Source organism: Lipotes vexillifer, unplaced genomic scaffold, assembly GCF_000442215.2.
Source record: "Lipotes vexillifer unplaced genomic scaffold, Lipotes_vexillifer_v1.1 scaffold1644, whole genome shotgun sequence".
Classification (NCBI taxonomy): Eukaryota; Metazoa; Chordata; class Mammalia; order Artiodactyla; family Lipotidae; genus Lipotes; species Lipotes vexillifer.
Genome location: NW_006770071.1, coordinates 184,365 through 207,214, shown reverse-complemented (window position 1 = coordinate 207,214; position 22,850 = coordinate 184,365). Strand labels below are relative to the sequence as shown.

The following is a 22,850-nucleotide window of genomic DNA, read 5'->3' as shown; positions in this document are numbered from 1 at the left end:
AAAAATTTCACACGAGAACACATATCATGAATTTTAAAAATGCCTGTTGAACCAGCGATACGTGGACAAGGTGAGCCACTGGGATGTTGGCCTGAAGCATTTGACTGTTGCTGTAGTACAGTTCATCTGGTTTTCTGAATTATACGTTTTTCAGGGGCTCTGCCCGCCTTCCAAGATGAGAATGGTGGTGTAACCACGACCTGACGGCAAGTATTCCAGGTAAGAATATTTTGGTATATTTTAAAAGAAGCTCTCAAGGATGTTGACTGACTTAAAAATATTTTAAAAACACGATACCTTCCAGACCTCTTCAACAGCAAGAGGCAGGATATAATGATTTGTATATTTTATTTTGACTTTACATGCGGTGTTAAAAACTCAAAGTACATATTATTTACACATCCACAATACAAGTTTACAAGATATCTATACATGTTAAAGTACTCTATAAAACAGTATAGAGCCACTTCACTTTAGGGTTACTTTTTATGCCGTACCATTAAAAAAGATACAATCTGTGTTTACCTTTGCACAAATGGATAAAGCATTTAAAAATTAAATTAACAGGATACAGACTAGATTTTATGTTAGAAATTTCAACATAAATACTGATAGAACTCACATTACAAACTACAAGGCAGCACAATGTTACAAAATGTTATCCGGGTTCACATAGAGTTACTGTTCCACTTTCCGCACGCTGGGATTAATACTGGTAAGGTGAATTCAGACAGGTTTGTCAGCGATGGACTGAGTAGTGTTTATCGTTGGTTGGTTTAATTTATTATCAATCTGTAATACTTTAGTTTCAAAGCTGAAGTGTATCAAGAACAGGAGTTTTAGCTTTTGAGCTTCCAGAGACCTCAGGGAATTGCGTTCTTTATTAAACAATATTCTCAAAGGAAAAGAATAACTGCATCCGTATTCTACATTCTGCATCAAAATGCTCTGGTCTTCTGCAACCCACCTCCCCCAAGTAATAGATATCATCACAGGAAAACAGTTGAACTAATTTGTCTGACTAAGTCAGGAGCATTCCTCTGCCTTGATACTTTCTAGATGAGGTTCAATAAACCGTGGTGTGCAGCATATTAACCGAAATCGTCATCAGGGTTGCACATAATCAACTCTAAGTGGCTTCTGCAAAACTACAAATAAATGACTCTGTATGGTTTCCGCAGGTGTCACGTTACCCAGGAAACCTCATTTGACTTCACATTATCACTGTTTCATCCTTAAGAAAGTAGGAGTGGAATGTTTATCATGGCAAAGGATGTAATGCAGCTATTTGGATAGATTGTTTTACAATTAACTGTTCTAGATTGTTAGGATTTTTTAAAAGTCTTTTCAGGTGCTGGTTGAAAAACATTTACAACTGGCACTCAGTAAATGATGTGCTATACTGAAAACACTTGACATATTTGAGTACTTCTATCATTCTCATGAATAAGGCACAAAATGCACAGATTTAAGGTAAACTCACATGTAATATGTACAGTATACTGTCATTACCTGCATGACTTAGGAGAAAATTCTCATATCACACAACATAGACAACATGATTGCACCACTGTTAGGTTTTCACACTGTTTCTGCTAAGCCAGTTACAACCCTCTCACATCCCCTTCTTTTGTGTTCTGTTTTGTGTGTGTGTGTGTGTGTGTGTGTGTGTGTGTGTGTGTGTGTGTGTGTGTTTGTTTTACCTTGGGGTTAGGGGGAATTAAAAGAAGAGGAATTTTACTACATGGGAGAAACCAATCAAGATAAAACCTCGTTAGTGTGTCCAAGGTTGAGTAGAGTGATTCGGGCTTGGATTCACAGTGGACAGGTGAATTTTACTACTGAATACTGGTGGATAAATCAAGGATACCTCTTATCATCTCCATCTCCTTAAGCTGGCAAGACTGTTACAGAAGTTTTAGTGAATAGCAGCACAAAATTACTTAGAACTCTTACATTCTGGCATTGGGTAACACGTAAGTCAAGTTAATCGTTTTGACCGTCAAAATCAGCCTCGGTTTTCTTTCTTTCTCAAAGCTGAACCCAATGGACTGCTGTGGGAACAAGTTATTGTCTCTTGTTCAGTAATGTGCGATGTAAACAACTCCATAGCACTAAAAGATGCAATGGGCACCTAAACAAATCCTAGTGGGGACAGAAACACACACACACACACACACACACACACACACTTACACGCACACACACATGCACACGCAACACAGTTCCTCGGTGGCATGAAAAAAAATGCCACACATAAAAAAATGCTACAGTTTGGGTCAAAGACTGAATTTTTAGCAAATTGTTTGGTAATCTACAACTTCTTTTCTTTGAGACATTACCATTGTTTTTTGACATTTGTGCAAGAGGCAAGGTGAATGCATACATATTAAAATGTTCACATTTAATGGGAAGACCACACAGAATGGCAGTCTAAGTTGAACCCATTTTCAAGTATTTGCTCACAGACAGATTCTTCTGAGCACTGTATCAGCTCCTTATACTGGTTACAGGTAGCCCCTCGGAGCCACATATCTCTTTAGTTTCAAACAAAAGAAATGGAATGACCAGCACCTTCCTTTGTTTTCAGGCAAGTACACAGAAGCCTTGCTGCAGTAGCTGCGTATGGCAAGTTCTGATGTTGCCAAAGTTAGGAAGAGTTTCTTTGGCCACTTGGTTCTCTTAAAATACAAGCGAGTCTCTTGTCTTAAGGTACCCTTACAACATCATCCTCTCGACAGCATGGACAGGATAAAGCCACATGGGGAAGAGCACACTTGAGGCCTAGTAAGTGTATTTGTTCAGTGGTCTGACAGATGTGGTTTGGGGGACAAATGAAGGCTTTGGTGGTACGTCAGGTTTTAAGGACGGTGTCCTCTTTAGTCCCGTCCTGGGAAGGGTGCCATTACTGGTGTAGCTGCTCTGTCTGGAGAGGGAAGGCTGCAGATGAACACTCACCGGTGTTCCCTGAATATAGTCCACCTTCGCCCCTGCGGGGGTGGGCATGTAGCCTCCACGGTTCATACTAGGCTGTCTAGATAACAAAACACCATTTGGTGAACTTAAGTTTTTAGGCATAGCAGATATAGAGTGCCTCTGGGAGGAATTTTTATGATAACCCCTTTGTGTTTCCAGAGAAGTCATTGGGACGCCAGGAGTGGTGGGGACGTCCACTCGCTTGGTTGGGCTATTTCTGGGGAGGGTCGAGGGAGAGTAGAGTGATGCCTCGCGGTTAGGGACCTTGGGCGGGACCTCGGACATAGGTCCCATGGGATCCAGCATTAGGGTCTGGTGGGCCATTTGGATGTCTCCCATGATGGCTTTGGGGTTACTATTTGGGTCATTTAGATGCTTTAGGAGATCGTTGAGGGTGTTTCTGGAATCCACAGAACGCCGGTGATCTCTTTTACTGGATGACTTTGTAAGAGGGTGGTCAATGTTTTGAAGTTTCTTTTCAGCTTTGTGAGCATTGGAGTTTGAGAAAGATGTGTTGTAGTCATGGGTAGCATTAGGAAGGACAATTGCACTGGGGATATGTCCATGACTTAGCGGGGAATGCGGTGGAGGACTAGAAGGAAAAAACTGGGGGGTTTCTTTCCTTGAAGCCCCATGGCCGTGGGCCTTGTCTGAGTGGCTCTTCATGGCCTGCAGGGTCTTCTGGTGAAGCACAGGTGTAGACTCAGGTGTCGGGAGAGCAGCCAGCTCGGGAGGCTGGCCTCGATGGTCCATGACCATGGATTTCGTATCTCCACTGGGTGGCAGCTCTTTCCGACTGGTCAGCAGGTTACTATACAATTTGGGAGAATCTATATTCTGTTGATATTCCTTGACTGGGCTGTCAAAGAGACCATTCAGCTTGGCAAAACTTCCACTGGAGTCTGTGCACGACTGGGCAGATTCTGCATCTTTATGGATCTTTCTGTTTTTCCGAACAAACATGTCACGATAGCAGTATACTGCCACACCTGCAATGAATGCACCCAAAACAAAAGCTGCAAAGACACAGGTGATGAGGACATTCATGTGGACCATCTGGTTGGACTCTCCAGATTGGACTTCCCATCGTACACCTGCAATAGACACACAGGAAGAGAGTCTGAGTGAGGAGCTTCTTTAAAACAATATTGGCCAGCAAGTGGCTCCCACTGAACCAACACTACCTTCACATGGTCCATATGCTTAGCTTGGAGGGTGAGGTGGACTCCAAAATTCCATATTTTTTTCTTTAATCCCAATAGGATCCCCAGAGACATTTATGATCGCTACGAATACCAGGATAACTCTGATCTTCCACTGATCTGTATTTGCCTTTTCCCCTCCAATCTCTCTTAAATAGTTGTTATATAACATTCAAAATTTTAAGAGTTTCTACTTAAAAATTAGAGCTAGAAGGTATATATTTTCTAAGTGGCCCATTTTAAACTCATAAAATGTTTTTTTCTCATGATTTTCTCTTAACTCATAAATCAGGATTAAAGGGAAGCTACTGGGATTAGGGAAATGTATGAGTTGGTATAAATATATATTTTACTAAAGTAATTATGCTATCTTAATTAGAATGAAAGTATATAGTTCGTTCACAAACTAAAAGCATCTGCTTGGTCACTGTTAGCTACCAATATAGCCTTCCATGTTTACTTTGATTTTTTTTTTTTTCATTCCATCTTGGAGTGAAGCACTCTTGAATTGCCTGCTATGAAAGAAATGCAGACAGTCTAAGGAAATATACTATGTTAAGTAATATTATCCAATTGTCTTAAGATATTTAAGAAATATTTAAATTAGACTAGAAATAGAAGAGTGAATTAGTTTATAATTATTGGGAGTTTTAATGCAACCACAGACATCTAGACATGTTAGTTTAAGAGGTATCCAAGTCTGTTACATGCTACAAGCACAGCTATCCCAGAGTAAGGTAAGTCAGAGTGATTTGAAGATTCCGTTGCTCTAGGTTAGTACTAAGGCCTTTGAACATTAGTTGTTTTTAACCAGTGTTGAGGGCTATGGAATTCAGTGGCATCGCGAAAGACAAAGAAAGAAATGTAGAGAGAAATGGAATTACTAAAGAAAATAAAAGAGGAAGAATGATTATAAAATTGTTTACAATGAAAACAAATAAAACCAAAATCAATAGATGTAAATCATAAATGACAATGCACTGCTATAAAAACTGATTGGAAACCTGATACCACAGTTTAGTAAGCACTAAAGAATAGATTTTTTTCCCAGACTGATCTGTCTAACAAGGTAACTCAGCAGACAGCTCTTTGATAAATGCTTCTATTATGGGCTGAAAATGATAGTTACGGATGAGCACTCTGTTAGGTTTCAGTGCTTGTGACATTCAAACAACTTCGCGCCTCCCGTACTTTTCAGATTGCATTGCAAATTGCAGCTAAACAAAAGTCTGGGAAAGGCTCCTCAACAAAACATCCGATATCAGGATATTTGCAGTTAATGAGTTTTGCTTTTGGATATCGCTGGGGTGACCCTCGGAATTCTCTGATACCCAGCAGAGTGTAGCTTTTTCAGACAGAAGCCAACACGGATTAGATTGTCTGAGTGGCTGTTTTACCAACTCCTTCTTCAACAGCTTTCCACCTCTTTCATCTGCTAAGGAATGCACACTCCACGTAACCACAGAAAACCGGTGTGAGTGTGGCCAGCGGCGGCGATGGTAACAACAGAGGCAGCTCCGTCGGGCTTCACCTCCACACGTTCCTCAGAGATATTAGGAATCAGGTTTCCACTCAGTGAGAGATGAGTTCCCTGGTGAGGCCTTACCCTTTGGGATACCTGATAAAGGATCAGTAAAATCAGAAGTGTTTGGGTCATCTTGAACTACAAATTTCCGGGAGCTGGTCAGTTTAGGTCTCCAGGTATCAATCACTTTAGGTGTAATTTCTGGGATACTTGCCATTGTGGTAACAGAAGATGAAGATACCTCCATGTCTGTGGTGGCAAACAGATTTTTATTAACATGGGTAGTGACAGCGGATTGCTTCTGACTGGTCCGTTGTATTTTCAAGTAAAGTTTAAGCAAATTTTATGAGAAAGCCTGTTCTAGGATTTCATAAAAACACATCCAAGGAGATTGTACCAAATCCTTTTCTTGCAAGGGAAAAATATAAGCTAAAAATGAACAATAAACACATATTAAGCAGATTTCGAACTTGAAGACACTGAAAATACTCCTCTACGAAGCCTCTGCGGTGATTAATGACACTCATGGAAAAGGTACGATGAATCCCAAAGACTAATTGCTAGTTTCTCATCCTTTTGTGAGACAACATCACTTCTTTTGTGTATATTTGTTTAAAGCATTTTCATAGATGGTTGGAAACTGTATTGCCTTCACTGGGGAACCTACAGTGTAACGTCATCAGAAAACACCTGATTAGGTCTGCATAAACACTTGACTTTAGACCTGACAAAGAAGCTGTCCTCCTTTACCACAGACATCTCGTCTATCTGTAGATTACTGACTGCACTGAGGGCTCACCATCCATGGTAAAGCACTGAAGCAGGTATGAACCTTGTCCGTGCCTTCCAAAATGCCCGGGGAGTTTCTTCCAAAGGGTTAGCAGCAACTCATGCAAAAGAAATGGCATTCACAAGCTGAATAAGGATGTTCTGATACACAAGATCTTCCATCCTTTTCTCCCCTCTGGGGAATGAAACTGCTGCTAAGTTTTAGGACCAGCAACAGGATCGGGAGTAACTTAACCTCTTAGTGTGTCTATTACTGATTTCTGCCAAGTAGATTTTCCCTCAAAATGTAAGCATATGATCTTAGGTTAAAACCCTGGAGACCCCAATTCAGACTGGTGCAACGGTCATAGATGAAGACTCCAAAACGGATGTAGACGAGAGGGGCACAGGGAGCCCAGCGAACATCTTAATACATCAGAAACCAGCTTCATTCGATGGGAACCTTTTTCACACCACTGAGACCACAACATTCAAAGGTTTCTAGGATCACCACAAACCATTCAGAAAAGATCTCTCAAATTTATAAATACACATTTTGGGGAAATGTGTATTTGTTTACTAGGTCTTAGGAAAGGTGAGGAGAGAAGGGGTAAATAATGAAATTCTGCCATCCATTGAATACAGATGACCAGAGGGAACATTCACAATGCACAGGGGTGAGAGAGAAGAAAGCTTGGGTGGACGGGCGTGCAGCTGGAATGCAGCCTATGTTAATCCATTGGATTTTTCTTAAAGGATGTGCCTTGGTCAATGATGGGCTGTTAACATGCTACACAGGGTGAAGTGCTGAATAAGAAAAAGTCTTTCGGACCATCAGGGGGGTTATGAGTCAAAGCAGAAAAATGAAGGGCTGCCAAACTGTGCAAAAGGAAGGGAGAAGGGGCTGAAAATGCTGAACTGAAGGAAAGAAAAGGTTGTTAATTCAAAAAAATGAAAAAAAACTAACCAGATGTTGGACCGCCAAATATTTTGTAATCTGGTGTAGTTGAAGTAGGCAAAATTTCTAAAAGAATTAAAGGAACAAGTAATCAGTAAAAAGTAACCAAAAGAAAGCAAAAATTTACGAATTCCAATTAACTCAAAAAGTCAAAGGAAAGGACTATAAATTAAAAGAGTAACCTACTGCTTAGACGACCTTTCTCTAGATTTCCTACAAGATTGTAAATGGTGAAGGAAAAAAAAAAAGTAAGATTCTTCTCTAATGTATCCCCATGACCAAAGAGCTCAGCTTTTGTGAAGTTTAAGTTAAATGCTAGGTGGCAGGTGTCCCGAGTCATTATAAAAGGCTGATTGTAAAATAACGTTCACGTGCAAATGTGGTCAAAAAGAAGCACCAGGAGGGAAAGGAAGGTTCGGTCTTACCATGGCAGTCCCCTAGATGGGCTGTGTTGCCATATTCCGTGTCCTGTTCAAATCCTCCAGCGCTGTGGTTATGGAAAGCAAAGAAGTCTTCAGTTAACAGCCTTCATAGGAACACAAGTGACAACCAGAGCAGAACCAAGAACACAGATGGATTAGTAAGAATGAGCAGACAGAAAAAAAAAAGGACATTTCAACATAGCTTGCTAAAATGAGTATTTCTATTAAACATTTGGTAACTAGAATGTTTAAGAGAGCAGAAGAGAATTGGCTCTTTCTCTCCATCCATTTCCCGTAGGTATTTCACTGTCTACAATCTCCTTTCCCTCTCACAGCTCCAGATTTTCTTTTTTTCCTTCTCCCATACAAAACAAACAAACAGAAAACAAAAACAGAAAAAAGGAAAGAAAGAAAGAAAAGTAAAGCAAAAAAGAAAAGTAGTGTTACTGGAAGTTTGCTAAAATTTCTAGCTTTAGAGTCCCTGGAGAAGATAGAAGCACATCTGGGGAAGATCTCAGCTAATGTGACAAAGTATATACTTACAGCATCCCTGGGGTCACTTGACCACAGGCCCCTGGGCTTAACCAGCCACAGTACGGGTCTCGAGATGCAATACAAGACCTGTATGAAACCAAACAGAACGTAACTTGAATTTTCTCATCATCAAAGGTAATGTTGCTGTAAGACCCGGCCGGGATAAGGAAAGAAACATCAGCCTACTTTTTACATGATGCATAACGCTCACAGCGACTGAGGGGGATGCGGATAACACAGCTAGAGAACGCCACATATAAAGCATGATGAACTTTATCCAACTGGAGCGAGATGACCCTTCTGTCCTCCTCATTCTCAGCATTGCACCTATATTGTGGGAGACATTTTGAAGATATACGTTTAGTAAGTCAAAAGCTACAGGAACTACACGAGGCAAGTGAGGTTTGGTTTTTGCAATTACTGAGAGCTGGGGAGGCGTTAAGGAATACTCTCAGTAGCAAACCAGGCAAGCACGTAGTTCAGGAAGTAATAATGATGTGATTCATCTACTGCTCTGCATGGCTGGTTTAATTTCAGGCTGGACAAAGGGTTTTTTAAAGGTTGGCTTCCCGTTCTGATGATCGAAGGGAATTGCATTTGTGAATAGCATGTTAGACTATAGGGAAGAAAAAGGATAATGTTTTAATGCATTTAAATCTTCCTGTGCTAGATATTTCCGGATCTCTCCTTAGTCTTCTTTGCTCCATTTCTCTCATCTATTTCTTGTTTGTTTTAATGGTCCACATAATTTTTTATATCAGTGGTTAGAAGAATTATGGTGTACTGTGTGTGTGTGTTTGCAATCAGCTGTCTGCTCCATGTAGCATCCTGAAATATATCTTCAAGGTAAGAGGGTGGTGGTAAGATATTCTCATTTTCCACAGGTGACAAACAAGGGCTGAATTATTTTTAAACTCATCACTGTCTACCCTCCAAGCCCTAGTGGACTCAGGGAAACAACAAACCCGGGTTTTATTTCAGTGAGGAAAAAAACAAAACAAAAGAAAACACTGATATACCAAACCACTGCTAATTTAGAGGGCTGGAAGGAAATGACCAGATGAAACACACACACCGGAAGTACTAAAAAGTGTTCTCGTATAATATACCTACTTTGCATGGTTGTACGCTTCAATCTCTTCCAGTAACACGCTGTCATTCAAAGAGAAAGGACTGGTCTTTGCCAAAACTTTAAGTACCATGCCAGCTTCCGAGCCAACAAAGATGACTGTGTAGTTCTGGTGGGGTCCAGCAGAATGGTCAACGGCAATGGCCGTCAGTCTGTACCTGCCAGAGGAGGGGAGCCAGGTCAGGGGGGCGGACAACAGGAAGGGAAGCTACTGGATGGGAGAGGGTCCGTGTTTGTGCACAGTCTTACCTGATCCGAGTCTTTGTGAACCAGGGCTCGTCGGCAATGGGTGGGACGGCAGAGTCCATCAGGGGGTGGGATTTAATGAACGACAGGGTTTCATCCGGGAAATCGATGGAGGTTTTATAAGCTTCGGCAAGCCCATGCTTCGCACAACAGCCAGGCCTGAAAGGAAAATAGTGTGTTTTGTCTCCCCTCACAATTTGTATCTAGGGATTAAGTGTCCATTGTGGAAGACGAGGTCAAGAGAGAAAGGAGAGTGAACCAAACCAGAGGAGCGATGCTATTTCCCTGAACTCTGCGGACTCTCCATATTCAGGCTCTCAGAGTCATATTCACTGACTTTCTGTCTGTAGTGCTGCACAGGGACCCTTCCTGGAGTGGGAGGTTGGCCCAGCTGCTCTCTGAGGATGGATGCTTCCGGTGACCAGAGGGTTTTGTCATAGACAAAAATCCTCTCGGTTTTTTTTTTCTTCTTACCTTGGCTTCGGTACTTTGTCTTCAGGGACTGCTGTCCAAACAGAATCTGGAGTTTTCTGTTCTTTAAACCGTCCTCTGAATACTTTTTCAATGTCATCCATGCTAAATGCACAGACTGCAGAACCAGGAATGCTGAAAAAGAGGAACGGTAACAGGAGACAACGGGCCTGTTCTCGGTTCCCACAAGCGAGATACGGAAGGTTTTTGAAGTGCCAGGGATCTGTTCTCACCTGTTGAGCTGTGTGGTAAACACCCCGACCACAGTGGGGACGCCATTGATTTGTATTATGTCTGTGACAGACTGCAGAACATCAAAGTAGAAAAAGGAATCTCCGGGGACAGAACAGTTAAGACGAGCCTTCAGAAATGAAGTCCAGTGTTTCTCCAGGACCCGCTGGGAGCCACCCATGTCGTTTTTACATATGCGGGCCACACGGGAATATACAGCCTGCCCACGGGACAAAAGCAAAGCAACGGGGTTATGAGCATGTTGGAAGAACAGGAACAAAAAGCTGCCAGATAAGGGAGGGATGAAACATGCTAAAGATACATGTGGTTCAAAAGACTCCGGCAGGGGCTTCCCTGGTGGCGCAGTGGTTGGGAGTCCGCCTGCCGATGCAGGGGACAACAAGAAAAGCCACAGCAATGAGAAGCTCGCGCACCGCAACAAAGAGTAGCCCCCACTCACTGCAACTAGAGAAAGCCCGCGTGCGGCAGAGAGCCCGCAAAACCGAAAAAAAAAAAAAAAAAAAAAGACTCCGGCAGCCTTCTCCCTAGGGATCTGTATAGTAAGAATGTCAACTAGATTTAACTGTGAGAAAAAAAGGGCCATTTTCCTGCTCTGCCAAACAAGCTCCATAAGAAGTGAGCTATCGAACGGCCCGGCTGAATGGAAACCATTCCCATGCTCTGTCCCCCACTTAGCTTCTCATATTGTTAACAAAATGCACCATTCTTAAACCTGGCATAGAAGGGGCCGCAATATTTTAGAATCATACGGGCTTGTACTGAAGTATTCAACATTGAACAGGGGCCCTTACTTTCCATCCTGTCTTTTGACGCTGAGAAAGAATAGCTATCAATAGATTCTAAAAACTTAAAGAAGCATCCATAGCTCAAGGGAGGCTGCAGAACATTCTCTGTAGTAACAGAAAAAAAAAAGAAATCTCAAGGCCCACGGCTGCTGTTCCCACTCTGGCCATTGTGCAGGCATTCCACAGCAATTATTCTCAGGATAAGCAACTCACCTCTCTGCACTTGGCCCTAAATGCTTTGAGTGCTGGAAAATATGCAAAGACTTTACCAAAGTGGGCTCAGTTCCATGCAGTATGAGTGCACAATCGTATACTTGCCTTGCCTAAATTATTATGTTCTACAGCAATTTCTCGAAAGAAGAAATAGACATAGTTTCCATATTCTATGGCATGAAGAAAGTGTGGCTCTGAAAGAGAAATTGAAAACAAACTGGTTCCTGAAGGATAATTCAATTAGTATCAGACCCTGACTGCCAGGTATGACTGACAGATGTCACATTGCTACATTCAAGCCAAGGAGAACTCTGATATGCCAGCGAGTCTGTGGAGTCCCAGTATGGGTGTGTTGAAGCTTCAGGGAACCCAGAGTCTTTAATGTTAGCTAATGGACTAGAAAAAGCCTACAGGGAAATGAACTACAGCAAAGGTCTTTGTTTCAACAGATTTATTCATTAACCTGTAGTTAACTAGGGAAGGAAACTTCTTACGTTGAAAATAAAAAATCTTGATTTCTAGACTCCAAAGATCAAAATAACTCTGCAGATATGAACTACTGATTCCCAGGGTTAACTTTCCAGGGTAGGTAGATGGAAGTGGGCAAGGATTATTACATGCATTTAGAGTTAGGCAAATGGCACACAGAATTGAGATCTTTTTTTTGAGGTCACTTAGGATAAAAATCTACTTTCCTGATGTGGCTACTGGTCTCCTCATCCCCCATTAATGCTCCCGTTCACAACCAAGGCAGCTTGTACTTGGCTCTAAATAAACAATATAAAGTCATGCACTGAATTTCCTGATGCCCAGGTCTCCTGTTCCCACTCGGCCATGTTACTTCCCTTGGTGATCTCCCAAAGCTGTCCTTCAAAGATACCTTTGATCCACTTGGAATCATATTTTATTGTACGAAGGGCAGATCCATCGCCCATGCTTCGATAAATAACGGCATCACTGGCCAAGAAGTCAGCCACTGTGGCAGAATACAGCTTCCCATCTGAAACCAAAGTTATACATTAGATGAAATAGCCATAATTATCCTAAGTGTGTTATCTTATATAGTGTATTATATCCTTTGGAGTGATTTCACCTACATTATTGCTACATATACAAATAAATCTAAACCCGATGCTCGTAATCAACCTGTGATAGGTTGACCCATGGTATTATCTAAGTTTACAGATGAGGGATTGAAGCATCAAAAAGTTAAGCAACTTATTCAGGGTCACTGGCATAGTTAACAACAGAGCCAAGTGTCAGAATACTTATAATATGCTCACTTTTAATTCCTCTTCTTTGAAAACTTGTTCATAGCTTTTAGTCTTTTTTAAAAAATTATTATTATTATTATTTTTGTGGTACGTGGGCCTCTCACTGCTGTGGCCTCTCCCGCCGCGGAGCACAGGCTCCGGACGCGCAAGCTCAGCGGCCATGGCTCACGGGCCCGGCCGCTACGCGGCATGCGGGATCTTCCCGGACCAGGGCACAAACCTGCGTCCCCTGCATCGGCAGGCGGACTCTCAGCCACTGCGCCACCAGGGAAGCCCGGCTTTTGGTCTTTGAAACACCTGTGTCAAGGTAGCTATCCTAGTTATGAGCTTTTTTCTTCCTTTAAATTCCTTTTGCACCTTCAGTGTCATTAATCATTTATATTCATTACACTAAAGAATCTTACCAGCAAAAAGGGCAACATTGGTTTGTCTGGCATCAAATGGGCACCTTGCCAAGCCACTAATTTCTTCCCCATCATACTCTAAGGTATTCAACTACAAAAGAAAAATAAATAGCTAGTGTCATATCTGTTCAATGTACATGTTTGAAGGCAATACTGCTTTATTTGCACTGAAATTCTATGGGAAGAATTGTCTTTATTCCTCCATAGCACTAGAGATAAAACAAATTACTGCGTCTATAGGAGAAAGGATTTGACGCTAACGACATTCCCGTAAAGGAAGAAAAGTTGATTTAAAAAAAGCACATTGTATAAAATATACTTACCCTGTAGTATCTACACATGGGATTAAAAGCATTGGTGCCACAAACAAAAACCATCTCATCGTTTCTCGGAACAAATACTTTAATAAAGTTGTGGCATTCATCCTAAAGAAAGTAACAATTACATTAACATTAGACATTCCATATGCTTCCACTGTGGGCTCAAGGCCCCACAGAGACTCAATCTAGTAGGCACTCGTTTGTTTCACTTACTTTATGCTTGCCTTTCATAGCACAGTTTTCTCGATCCTGTTGTCTTGACCGCCATGTCAGTTTCTGTATCAATCAAGCAAACCAAAGTTCAATATTTTAAATACTGAGGGGAGAGGGACATTACCCAAGTTCTGAGAGAGTGCAAATAAATTTGCCAACTACACTTGCTCACCTTGTTTGGTATTACTTCTGTTTTGGGGATTTCATTTAAGTTTACTGTATAAACTTGATCCCTGTTGGAAACAAGGCAGTAAGTCATATCATGTGAATACATAAAAATGTTAAGCTGATTCTTATTTTATTTTTACAGATCTGCTTTTATTGTGTTTTAGAGATCATTTGGATTTTCTCTGTCTCCAACAAAGTCAACAGAGAGTGCTTTTTCATTAGTGAGTTGCTTTCATATATCACTGTGGTTAGGGAGCAAAGAAAGCTCTTCAGGCATGGGTCAAACTGCTACTTGGTATTAGCACAGACATACTTCTAATATTTGCTTGAATAATTCCAAGTTAAAAAAAGAATAAAGAATGATTTTTTTCTCCTGCTGCTTTAGGAGTAAAGAATGGTGCATGATTTCTTGATGGCAGTAATAAAATAAGACTGCTAAAGGTTTTTGCTATATTTTGTTCCTGGTACACAACACTGACTCTTCCAGGTGAATATTTTTGGCTACTTGCAATTTTTGATCACAATACATATTAGCTTTTCATGAACTAGACACATTAATGCAAGCACCACAAGAGAAAAGAATTTTAATCTAATAAACCAACGAGAGGAAAATTACCTGCCAGCAATATAAAGTGTGTCTCGAATTTTCAACATCAGCTGAAAGTCCAGCCTATGCTGTGATTCATTGCCTGAAGGGCGTCCTCTAAAAACCGGATATTGCCTTGAATCTGCAAGTAAAAATGGGCTAAACCATCAGTCAGGATTACGGAGCTGAAGAATCGATATACAGCATTGATTAGCTGTATATACTAGTTGTAAAAGGGTTTTAACTAAATTCCCCTCTTAAGGTCTTGAATATGAATGAATAAAGGACAGTGAATGTCAGCAAATGGTCTTTTTCTTTTAACTGAAAACATATAACCTATATATGGGCTGCTTTAGAAAAGCACCTAACTAAACTGTCCCATTTTCTCCAGACACTAGGAAATGATTATGGATAAATTAGTATGTAAACCATTATAAAGACATAAAACTCTCTCTCTCTTTCTAAAGATGAATATGCTTAGAAAATCAAAACCAAAAAAAGCTTCCTTCTTAGAAAAGGAGAATGTTCTTTAGATTTTACTTACAGTGATAGTCAACAGTATTAAGGGGTTCATCGTCTTCAGGAAAGCTGACTGCTCTCAGCTGGGAAATCATCAGAAGCAGCATGTAGGCACTAAGCAGGAAGAACCTCATGGTGGGCCAAGATGAAATCAGAGCAGCCCCTCCTCAGAAATCCCACTTAGCTACGGGAAAACAGAAATAGTTTGGAAAGATCTCTATGCTGTGATGAAACTGTTTTGTCATTTGCAATCAGCTCAATTTTCACCACCAGCTCTCCAATGCCCGCCCTCCCATCAGAAAGATGGCAGTGGTGGAGGAGGTATCTCTGAAAACACAGGCCAAAGATGGAAGCATGCCAAGTCTGATTAAAGCATCTGGTGATCATATTGAAATTTTAGGCCAATTTGCAAGAGTTTTTGAGGTAACTACATATGTTATCACAGCAAAATCACCAGAACCACAAACAGAAATGCTGGTTGCTGATAAGAAGATGGGCCAAGTTGGGATTAGAATTTTAATTAAACTCCAGTCTGCTTCCCTTCCCCCATCCCTGAAATAAATCCAGTACAGCTCGTCTCTGCCCCCTCCCCACTAAGATGCCCAAGCTGCCTCGAGAGTATCCAAGGAGCTATCAGTCCTGTTGCCCCTCACAGCCCCTTGAGGCCTGCCAAGTTCCCAGCATTATTTAAGCCCTACCCCTAAATTCTTAAGTAGACCAGTTCCCTAGGCTTAGAAAGAACAACATGAAAGTAATGACATGAATGACCTTGAATCAGGGTGAAAGAGAATTAAAAGAAACGAAATGATTTCATGATCAATCAATCAAGCAGAGAGGGGCCGGGATGCAGCAGCACAGCTGACACCAGATGACTGCGGAAGCCTATATTTTTACATAAAACCATTTGGACACAAAGCAATACCCTAAGTATGCCTGTTCTCTTAGCTTTATTAAGCTTTAGAGCCATACAGGGCCTTAGGGACCATCTAGTTCAACCCCCTCATTTTTCAGATAAGAAAACTAAGACCTGGAAAAATTAAGGGACTCGGCTGAATTTCCTAGAGCTATTCAGGGCAAGATCAGAGTCCAGACTCACAACACCTGAGTCCCCATCCAGGCCTTTTTCATCAAATTAGATAATGAAATTAAATGGCTGGGTTTTTTTTTTCTTAGAAAATATAGCACTCCAAAAAAATCTTTGTGGGGGGCTAATGAATACACTCATTATCTTTACTGAAGGGAAGTTTCATAGGTGTAGGCGTATGTTAAATTTTAACAAGTTGTACAATTACATATGTGCAGTATATTGTATGTCAGTATCTCAACAAAGCTTATAGTGTTAATTGTACAATATTAGCTGCAAAAATCTTTAAATGTTATTAATTTATTAGAAAAATAAATTAAGGCCCTACTGGGCCAATGGGTATTTTTGTGAAACTGTAAAATCTCTGCTTCGCAACAATATCACTCCTCCTTCAACAGAAACTGTCACTTAGAGCTACTATACTGAACAGTAAAACATTTAACTTTAGCCTCAATCTCATATATCTAAGAACTTTAGGTGTGATCATGAGAATCACTTCAAATTCTGGGGGAGTACAACCACTCAACTAAGTACTTCCCATGCCTCTTTCATCTTCTTAATGTCAAAAACACAGATGCACACACATGTATTCTACACAACACTCTCAGTATTTGTCTTTCTAACTAGAGTAGAAGCCAAGTATGTATATGTGGAATTTAGAATCCTAGTTTTTCAAAAAGAGAGAACGATATTGCAATACGATTTTTCTCAATGGACTACTAATCCAGCGGTAAGTTAACACACTTAAAATACTATATCGCTTATATGTGGAATCTAAAAAAATGGTACAAATGAGCCTATTTACAAAACAGAAATAGAGTCACAGATATAGAAAACAAACTTATGGTTACCAAGGGGGAAGGGGGACTAAATTGGGAGATTGGGATTGACATATACACACTACTATATATATAAAATAGATAACTAATAAGAACCTACTGTATAGGACAGGGAACTCTACTCAGTACTCTAATGACTTACATGGGAATAGAATCTAAAAAAGAGTGGCTATATATTTATGTATATGTATAACTGATTCACCTTGCTGTACAGCAGAAACTAACACAACATTGTAAATCAACTATACTCCAATAAAAATTAATTAAAAAAGAAAAAGAAAAGGAAAAAGAAAAATGCCCTGCAAAAAAGCCTGGAGGACTGGGCCCTGCGGCAGCATCATTCTATACTCTAGTTGAAAGAGGGTGGACTTTGGTGGCAATGGGACTGGGGCTTGAATGGAACTCCACCACTTACCAGCTAATCGACCTGGGAAAGGTTCTTTGATCTCTCTTAGCATTAATTTCTAAAAGAACTGAAAGCTTGGCACCTACAGCTTCTGAGCAAAGTTAATCTTCCTTGCCCACTTCCTACAGGACACCATGGATATGATCAAGTTGACCTTAACAATATGAGCAAAGTCTGGGAAAAAGATATCCTAAAATATTAAAGCTATTTGGCCAGTTTTTTTCCCCACAAGTGGATAGTTAGTTTAAAATACGAAACGACTGTTCTTAGAATAAATTTTACAACTTGAGCCTATTTATCAAACCTAGAAAAAAAGTAAAAAGCAATCACAAACAGTCCTACCATCTCAACCCAACAACCGTAATGATTTCGTTCTAATCTTCTTGCCACACGCACATATTTTCAATCGTGACAAAATGACCTCTTTCAATCTACCATTTTTCCTGAAGCAGCACCTTCCTGTCTTGCTTTTCCAGTGTTTTCCCATTTATAAAGACCCTAAAGAAGATGTGGTATATATACATATACCACATATATATGTATACAATGGAATATTACTCAGCCATAAAAAAGGATGAAATAATGCCATTTGCAGCAACATGGATGGACCTAGAGATTATCATTAAGTCAGACAGAGAAAAACAAATATCGTATGATATTGCTTATATGCGAAAGCTATAAAAAAAGATACAAATGAACTTATTTACAAAACAGAAATAGACATAGAAAACAAATTTACGGTTACGAAAGGGGAAAGCGGGGGGATAAATTAGGAGTTTGGGATTAACATATACACACTACTATATATAAATAAACAACAAGGACCTACTATATAGCAGAGGGAAATATACTCAATATTTTGTAATAATCTATAAAGGAAAAGAATCTGAAAAGGAATATATATATATGTATAAGTGAATCACTTTGCTGTTCACCCAAAACTAACACAATATTTGTAAATCAACTATACTTCAATAATAATAATAAAAAAGACCCTAGACATTGAAGCAGTGTAAAAATATGAAATGTTGCCCTAGGAATTAAATTCTGCTATTACATCAATCCCAAACTGGATGCTTCTGCTGGGTATCAGAGGAAAAAAACAGAAACACCAATGAATCCTAAAGAAACACAGAAATATCTGCATGAACCCAAGAAGGTAGTTCTGTGGATCTTTCTCCACTAGGACAGGTAACTGAATGGTTCACATTATGTGGGCAGAGCATCCATGCCCCAGACAGCAAGGCAGGGAGGGGCCCTCACCAGGAAGAATGTCTTTCACAGCTGTGATTCCAGCATCGAGACTGAGGGTGGAATCACTGCTGACTCACTGGCAAGCACCAAGCTGCTGGCTGAGCCATCATTTCCTGTAACTCATTCATCTGACACTGCAGAAAGCAATTTCTCCTTATACCCCACCCCTCACCAATCTCATCCTCCCAAAATAAAACCCCACCACTAATTACTTCCTGTCCCTGCATAAAGCTTTATTTAAAAAATTACTTTCAGATTTGCCACAGAACTTATATATGGAAGCATGTAATGTAAAAACATATATCAAAGCAAAGCTGAGTAGGGGAGGTAAGAATCTGGAAATACCCAAGAAAAATGTACCAGGAAGGAGATTTATTTGCATGTAAACCCCTCAGACTACTTTGTTCTCACCTTATTTAAGGAAGTATCCCAGGATTCCAGGGCTCGGTGAAATCATCAAACCAGTTACGTGGAATGAAGGCAAGACATGAGGCAGGACAAAATGTTGGAAAAGAACCTCGACCCTGAGGTTAGAAAGATCTGAGTACAAACATGCTTGTGCCATTTACTTCCTGGCTCTGGAACCTTGTTTAAGGTGAATGAACCCTTTAAACCTCAGTTTCCTCATGTGTAAAATAGGAATAATTACCTTTACTACCTCATAGGTCCTTCTGGGGATTGAATGAGATAATCTATACAAAACGTCTAACACAGAACCCGGCCTATACTAAATCTCTAGTAAATCTTATTGAATATTATCATGACTATTATTGTTAGATCTTATTGTGCAAAAGGGCCCCCCCCCAAAAAAAAAGAAATATGTTTACTCTTTCATTTTGTACAGCTATTTATTTACAACTGTTTATGTACATCATCATAACAATAATAGAGGTATTCTTAGAGGATAAGGTACAGCTTCATAGACATTGATGCCTCCAAGAAGGAGGAGGGAACCACCTTCCTTACATGTAAGCTTATAGTAAAGAACATACCTATATGAGGTTATTCCTTTCAGTGAGAGAGCGGGGAATCTGAGTAAGTATATTTTGGATTTTTTTTTTTGTACGGGCTTCCCCCTTCCATTCTTGATTTTGAACCTAAATATAATGAGGATAGCTCTTAAAAGGAGTTCAGAGCTGCCAAGATAGCCAGGGCTTGAGTGACAGAGACTATAATTTTTTACACAAAATGCTCAACATTCAAGCGACAATTACTAGACATTCCAAGAACTAAGATTAAGAGAGAAAAAAGACAATAGAAAATAGGACCACAGGTAACCCAGGTATTAGAATTCTCAGATATAGTTTTAAAAAGTAACTATGCTTATTTTGTCCAAGAAAAAACGATGACAAGATGGAGAATTTCACCAGATACCTAGAATCTATTAAAAAAGAATTAAATATAAATTCTACATCTAAAAAGCACAGAACTAAAAGCTTCTTAATAGATGTGCTTAGCAACATATTTCTTACAGCTGAAGAAAAGATTAGTGAACTGAAAGATAGGTTAATAGAAAATACCACACAGAAACGTGGACAGCAAAAAGGTTGGAAAAAACAGACCAGAGAGTAAGAGACACACAGGATCTTGTGAAAAGATGTCACATATGGGAGTTCCTGAGAGTGAGGAGAGAGAGCAAAATGGACAGAAGCAATAACTGACAAGATAATGGCTGCAAAACTGATGAAGGACCATAAGGCACTCATTAAAGGAGCTCTAAGAAACTTCTAAATACAAAGAGAAAACACACTTAACTATATCATAGTCAAGATGCTAAAAATAAAAATTTTTTAAATGTTAAAAGCTAAGATAGTTTACCTTCAAAGAAGCAGGAATACTGACGAATGACTTATCAATAGAAATGATGCAATTCAGTAGACCACAGAATGACATTTTTAAAGTGCTGAAAGAAATTACATTTCAAACCTAGAATTCTATAATCAGTGAAAATGTTCTTCAAAAATGAAGCAAGATAAGATGTTTAGGATAAGAAAAAACGGAGAGGTTTATTGTTAGCAGGCCCAAACTAAAAGAAATACTGAAAGGAAGTTCTTTAAGCAAGAGAATTTATAGGGTTGGTTAATACAAGTTCTTTTTATGGTTACAGAATAGTGGCCAAATTTGAAATTAATGAATCCCAGATAGAGAAATTGATCTATAGTCTGTCTCTCTTAAAGCTATATTAGTTCAAAGGAAATGAGAATTCAGAAATGCAGTATGCCTACTTAATTTTCTCCCCAGTCCAAAGAACCCAGAAAGAACCATGCTGATTTTAAATCCCTGGCTCTCTTCTGGAAATGCCACTTCTCAAAGAGGAGCTGTTTAGACTCTCATACTCTCCCTACACCTCAGGATTTGACAGTGGAGTTGCTTCTGCCCAGTTTCCCAGTACTTCTTCTAGACTTTGGGCCTCCATCCTTTTACAATAAAATCCTGTGCTTACTTGAGGTTCTGCCCCTCCTCCTTTCTTCTAGCTGATAACTTCCCAGTCACTTTCTCTAAGAAAAACATTTCAAAGACTTTAGCAGTCCTGGTCCATGGTTCCCCTCTTGGACTTATCAGCTATAGCTCCTTCACCTCAAAAATCATGAAGTCAAGCACTGCATGCTTTGATCCCAAACTTCTGTCCCTCCAGCTTGTTTGACTGCTTTCACCAGACTACTCTTCCTTCTCATCAGGGCCTTCAGTCTACTAACTGCTCTCCTTTCTTCTCCTGACTTCGAATCCATTTTTCATCCCCAGTCTTGTCATACCACTTTATCCATCTTATACGGAATATTCGGTAGTCAACCACTTCGATGATACTTTTGCCTGTACTGTAGACTCCCTCATCCCTTGTTACTGTGTCAGACTTTCTTGCAAAGTTTCTAGCTAGGAGGAACACAGCCTTTTGCACCTTCCTTCCCCAGAGCAGCTGAGCTGCTGTAGGGAAGGCAACCACGGTCTGCGGCAATTTGGTATGTACTAATGTCACAGAATTCTTGACCACCAACTACAACTCACACTATAAAACTGGGGGGATCCTATGTTTCTCGACTAGATTTGCCCACACCCCAAATCAGTAAGTTTAAACTTTCCCCATTCACCTCAAGGCCCTCATCTCTTCTCCCTCCTCATAGCTACTTCACATAGAAAATAAAGCCGTAAGTTAGGGACTTCCTCAATCCTTCCCCCTTCCCATTACCAAGAACATCAATCTATAGGCTTCGTCATGAAGTTTTTCCTCCCTCTCTCCCTGTTTTAAGAGGATTTCACTTCCCAACTCCCCTCCATGTGCTTTAAACCCAACCCCTTCTGTTTTTCCTGGAACAGAAAAAAACATGGATTATATTCTCCTCTTCCGGCACGTTCTATAAATTTTTATTGCTTAAATATTATCCATCAGCACTTAAATTTGCCCACACCCCTCTCATCTCAAAAACAAAAAAGGGTGAAAAAGCTCCTGTCACCCCAGATCCTTCTCTAGTCACCGCCTATCTCTTTCTTTCCATTCGCAGACACTGACAAAAAGTTTTTCATTCTCACCGTTGTCATCTCCTCACCTCCCACTCAGTCTGCTACTGCCTCTGTTCTAGCTCCTCTCTCAATAATGTCTTTTAGTAAAAACACTGATGACCTCCAGGTAGCTCAATGCAATGGATACTTTCCAGTCCCATCTCATGTAATCCCTCAGTAGCTTTAGACGCAGTCGACTGTCCACAGCTTTTTAAAGCACTGTGGCTCCTTGCCTTGCCTTTTACCACATTCTTCTGACCTTTTCCCTACTTTTCTGTCTGCCCCTTGTTTGTCTCCCATTCATTCTGTAGATGCAACAAGAATGAGCTTTTCAGAATATAAACCCCATCACAGAATCTCATAATCCTCCAGGAACTTCCTATTACTCTTAGGAGAAAGTCCAGATCTTTGCAATGAGGCTTTAAGGCAGTTCCTGTTCTGAGTCCTGGCTCCCTCTCCAGCCTCATCTTGAGTCTCTCTCCCTCTTTACTCATGCTTCTACCACCCTGGCTATGGTTCTGGCCCTGGAATGTGTCATATGCTATCTACTTCCACCAAGCCTTTGCTCCTCCTTTCCCTCTGGACGGCCCTTCTTGCCTCCCATCCTTGGCCTAGTTAAGTCCTCCTGCAGTTCTTCAGAGCCCGAAGAAAGTCAGTCCCTTGGGACAAGCAGGTCTCACAGTTGTCAATACTTGATACAACTGTGAATACACTGTACATGAAGGAAGAAACAAAAGAACTAGTCATGTGTCCTGAAAACTACCAGCTCTGCTAAATCTCTCAGGGCAAGATTAGCATTTTGGATTC

At 40.3% G+C, this 22,850-nt stretch overlaps 1 protein-coding gene across 1 annotated transcript in view; it reads right to left on the bottom strand.

Annotated features, from left to right (window-relative positions):
* Nucleotides 1–2,784: 2,784 nt before the first annotated feature.
* SEMA6D (semaphorin 6D) overlaps nt 2,785–22,850 on the bottom strand; it is a 54,903-nt gene continuing 34,837 nt past the window's right edge. Inside the window, 18 exon segments of the mRNA XM_007445998.1 lie at nt 2,785–4,070; nt 5,785–5,952; nt 7,439–7,495; nt 7,855–7,916; nt 8,395–8,472; nt 8,572–8,712; nt 9,499–9,672; nt 9,764–9,919; nt 10,235–10,366; nt 10,465–10,682; nt 11,587–11,675; nt 12,362–12,481; nt 13,160–13,250; nt 13,483–13,584; nt 13,693–13,755; nt 13,865–13,925; nt 14,477–14,588; nt 14,991–15,149. Of these exon segments, the coding sequence (XP_007446060.1) occupies nt 2,785–4,070; nt 5,785–5,952; nt 7,439–7,495; nt 7,855–7,916; nt 8,395–8,472; nt 8,572–8,712; nt 9,499–9,672; nt 9,764–9,919; nt 10,235–10,366; nt 10,465–10,682; nt 11,587–11,675; nt 12,362–12,481; nt 13,160–13,250; nt 13,483–13,584; nt 13,693–13,755; nt 13,865–13,925; nt 14,477–14,588; nt 14,991–15,149 (3,269 nt within the window).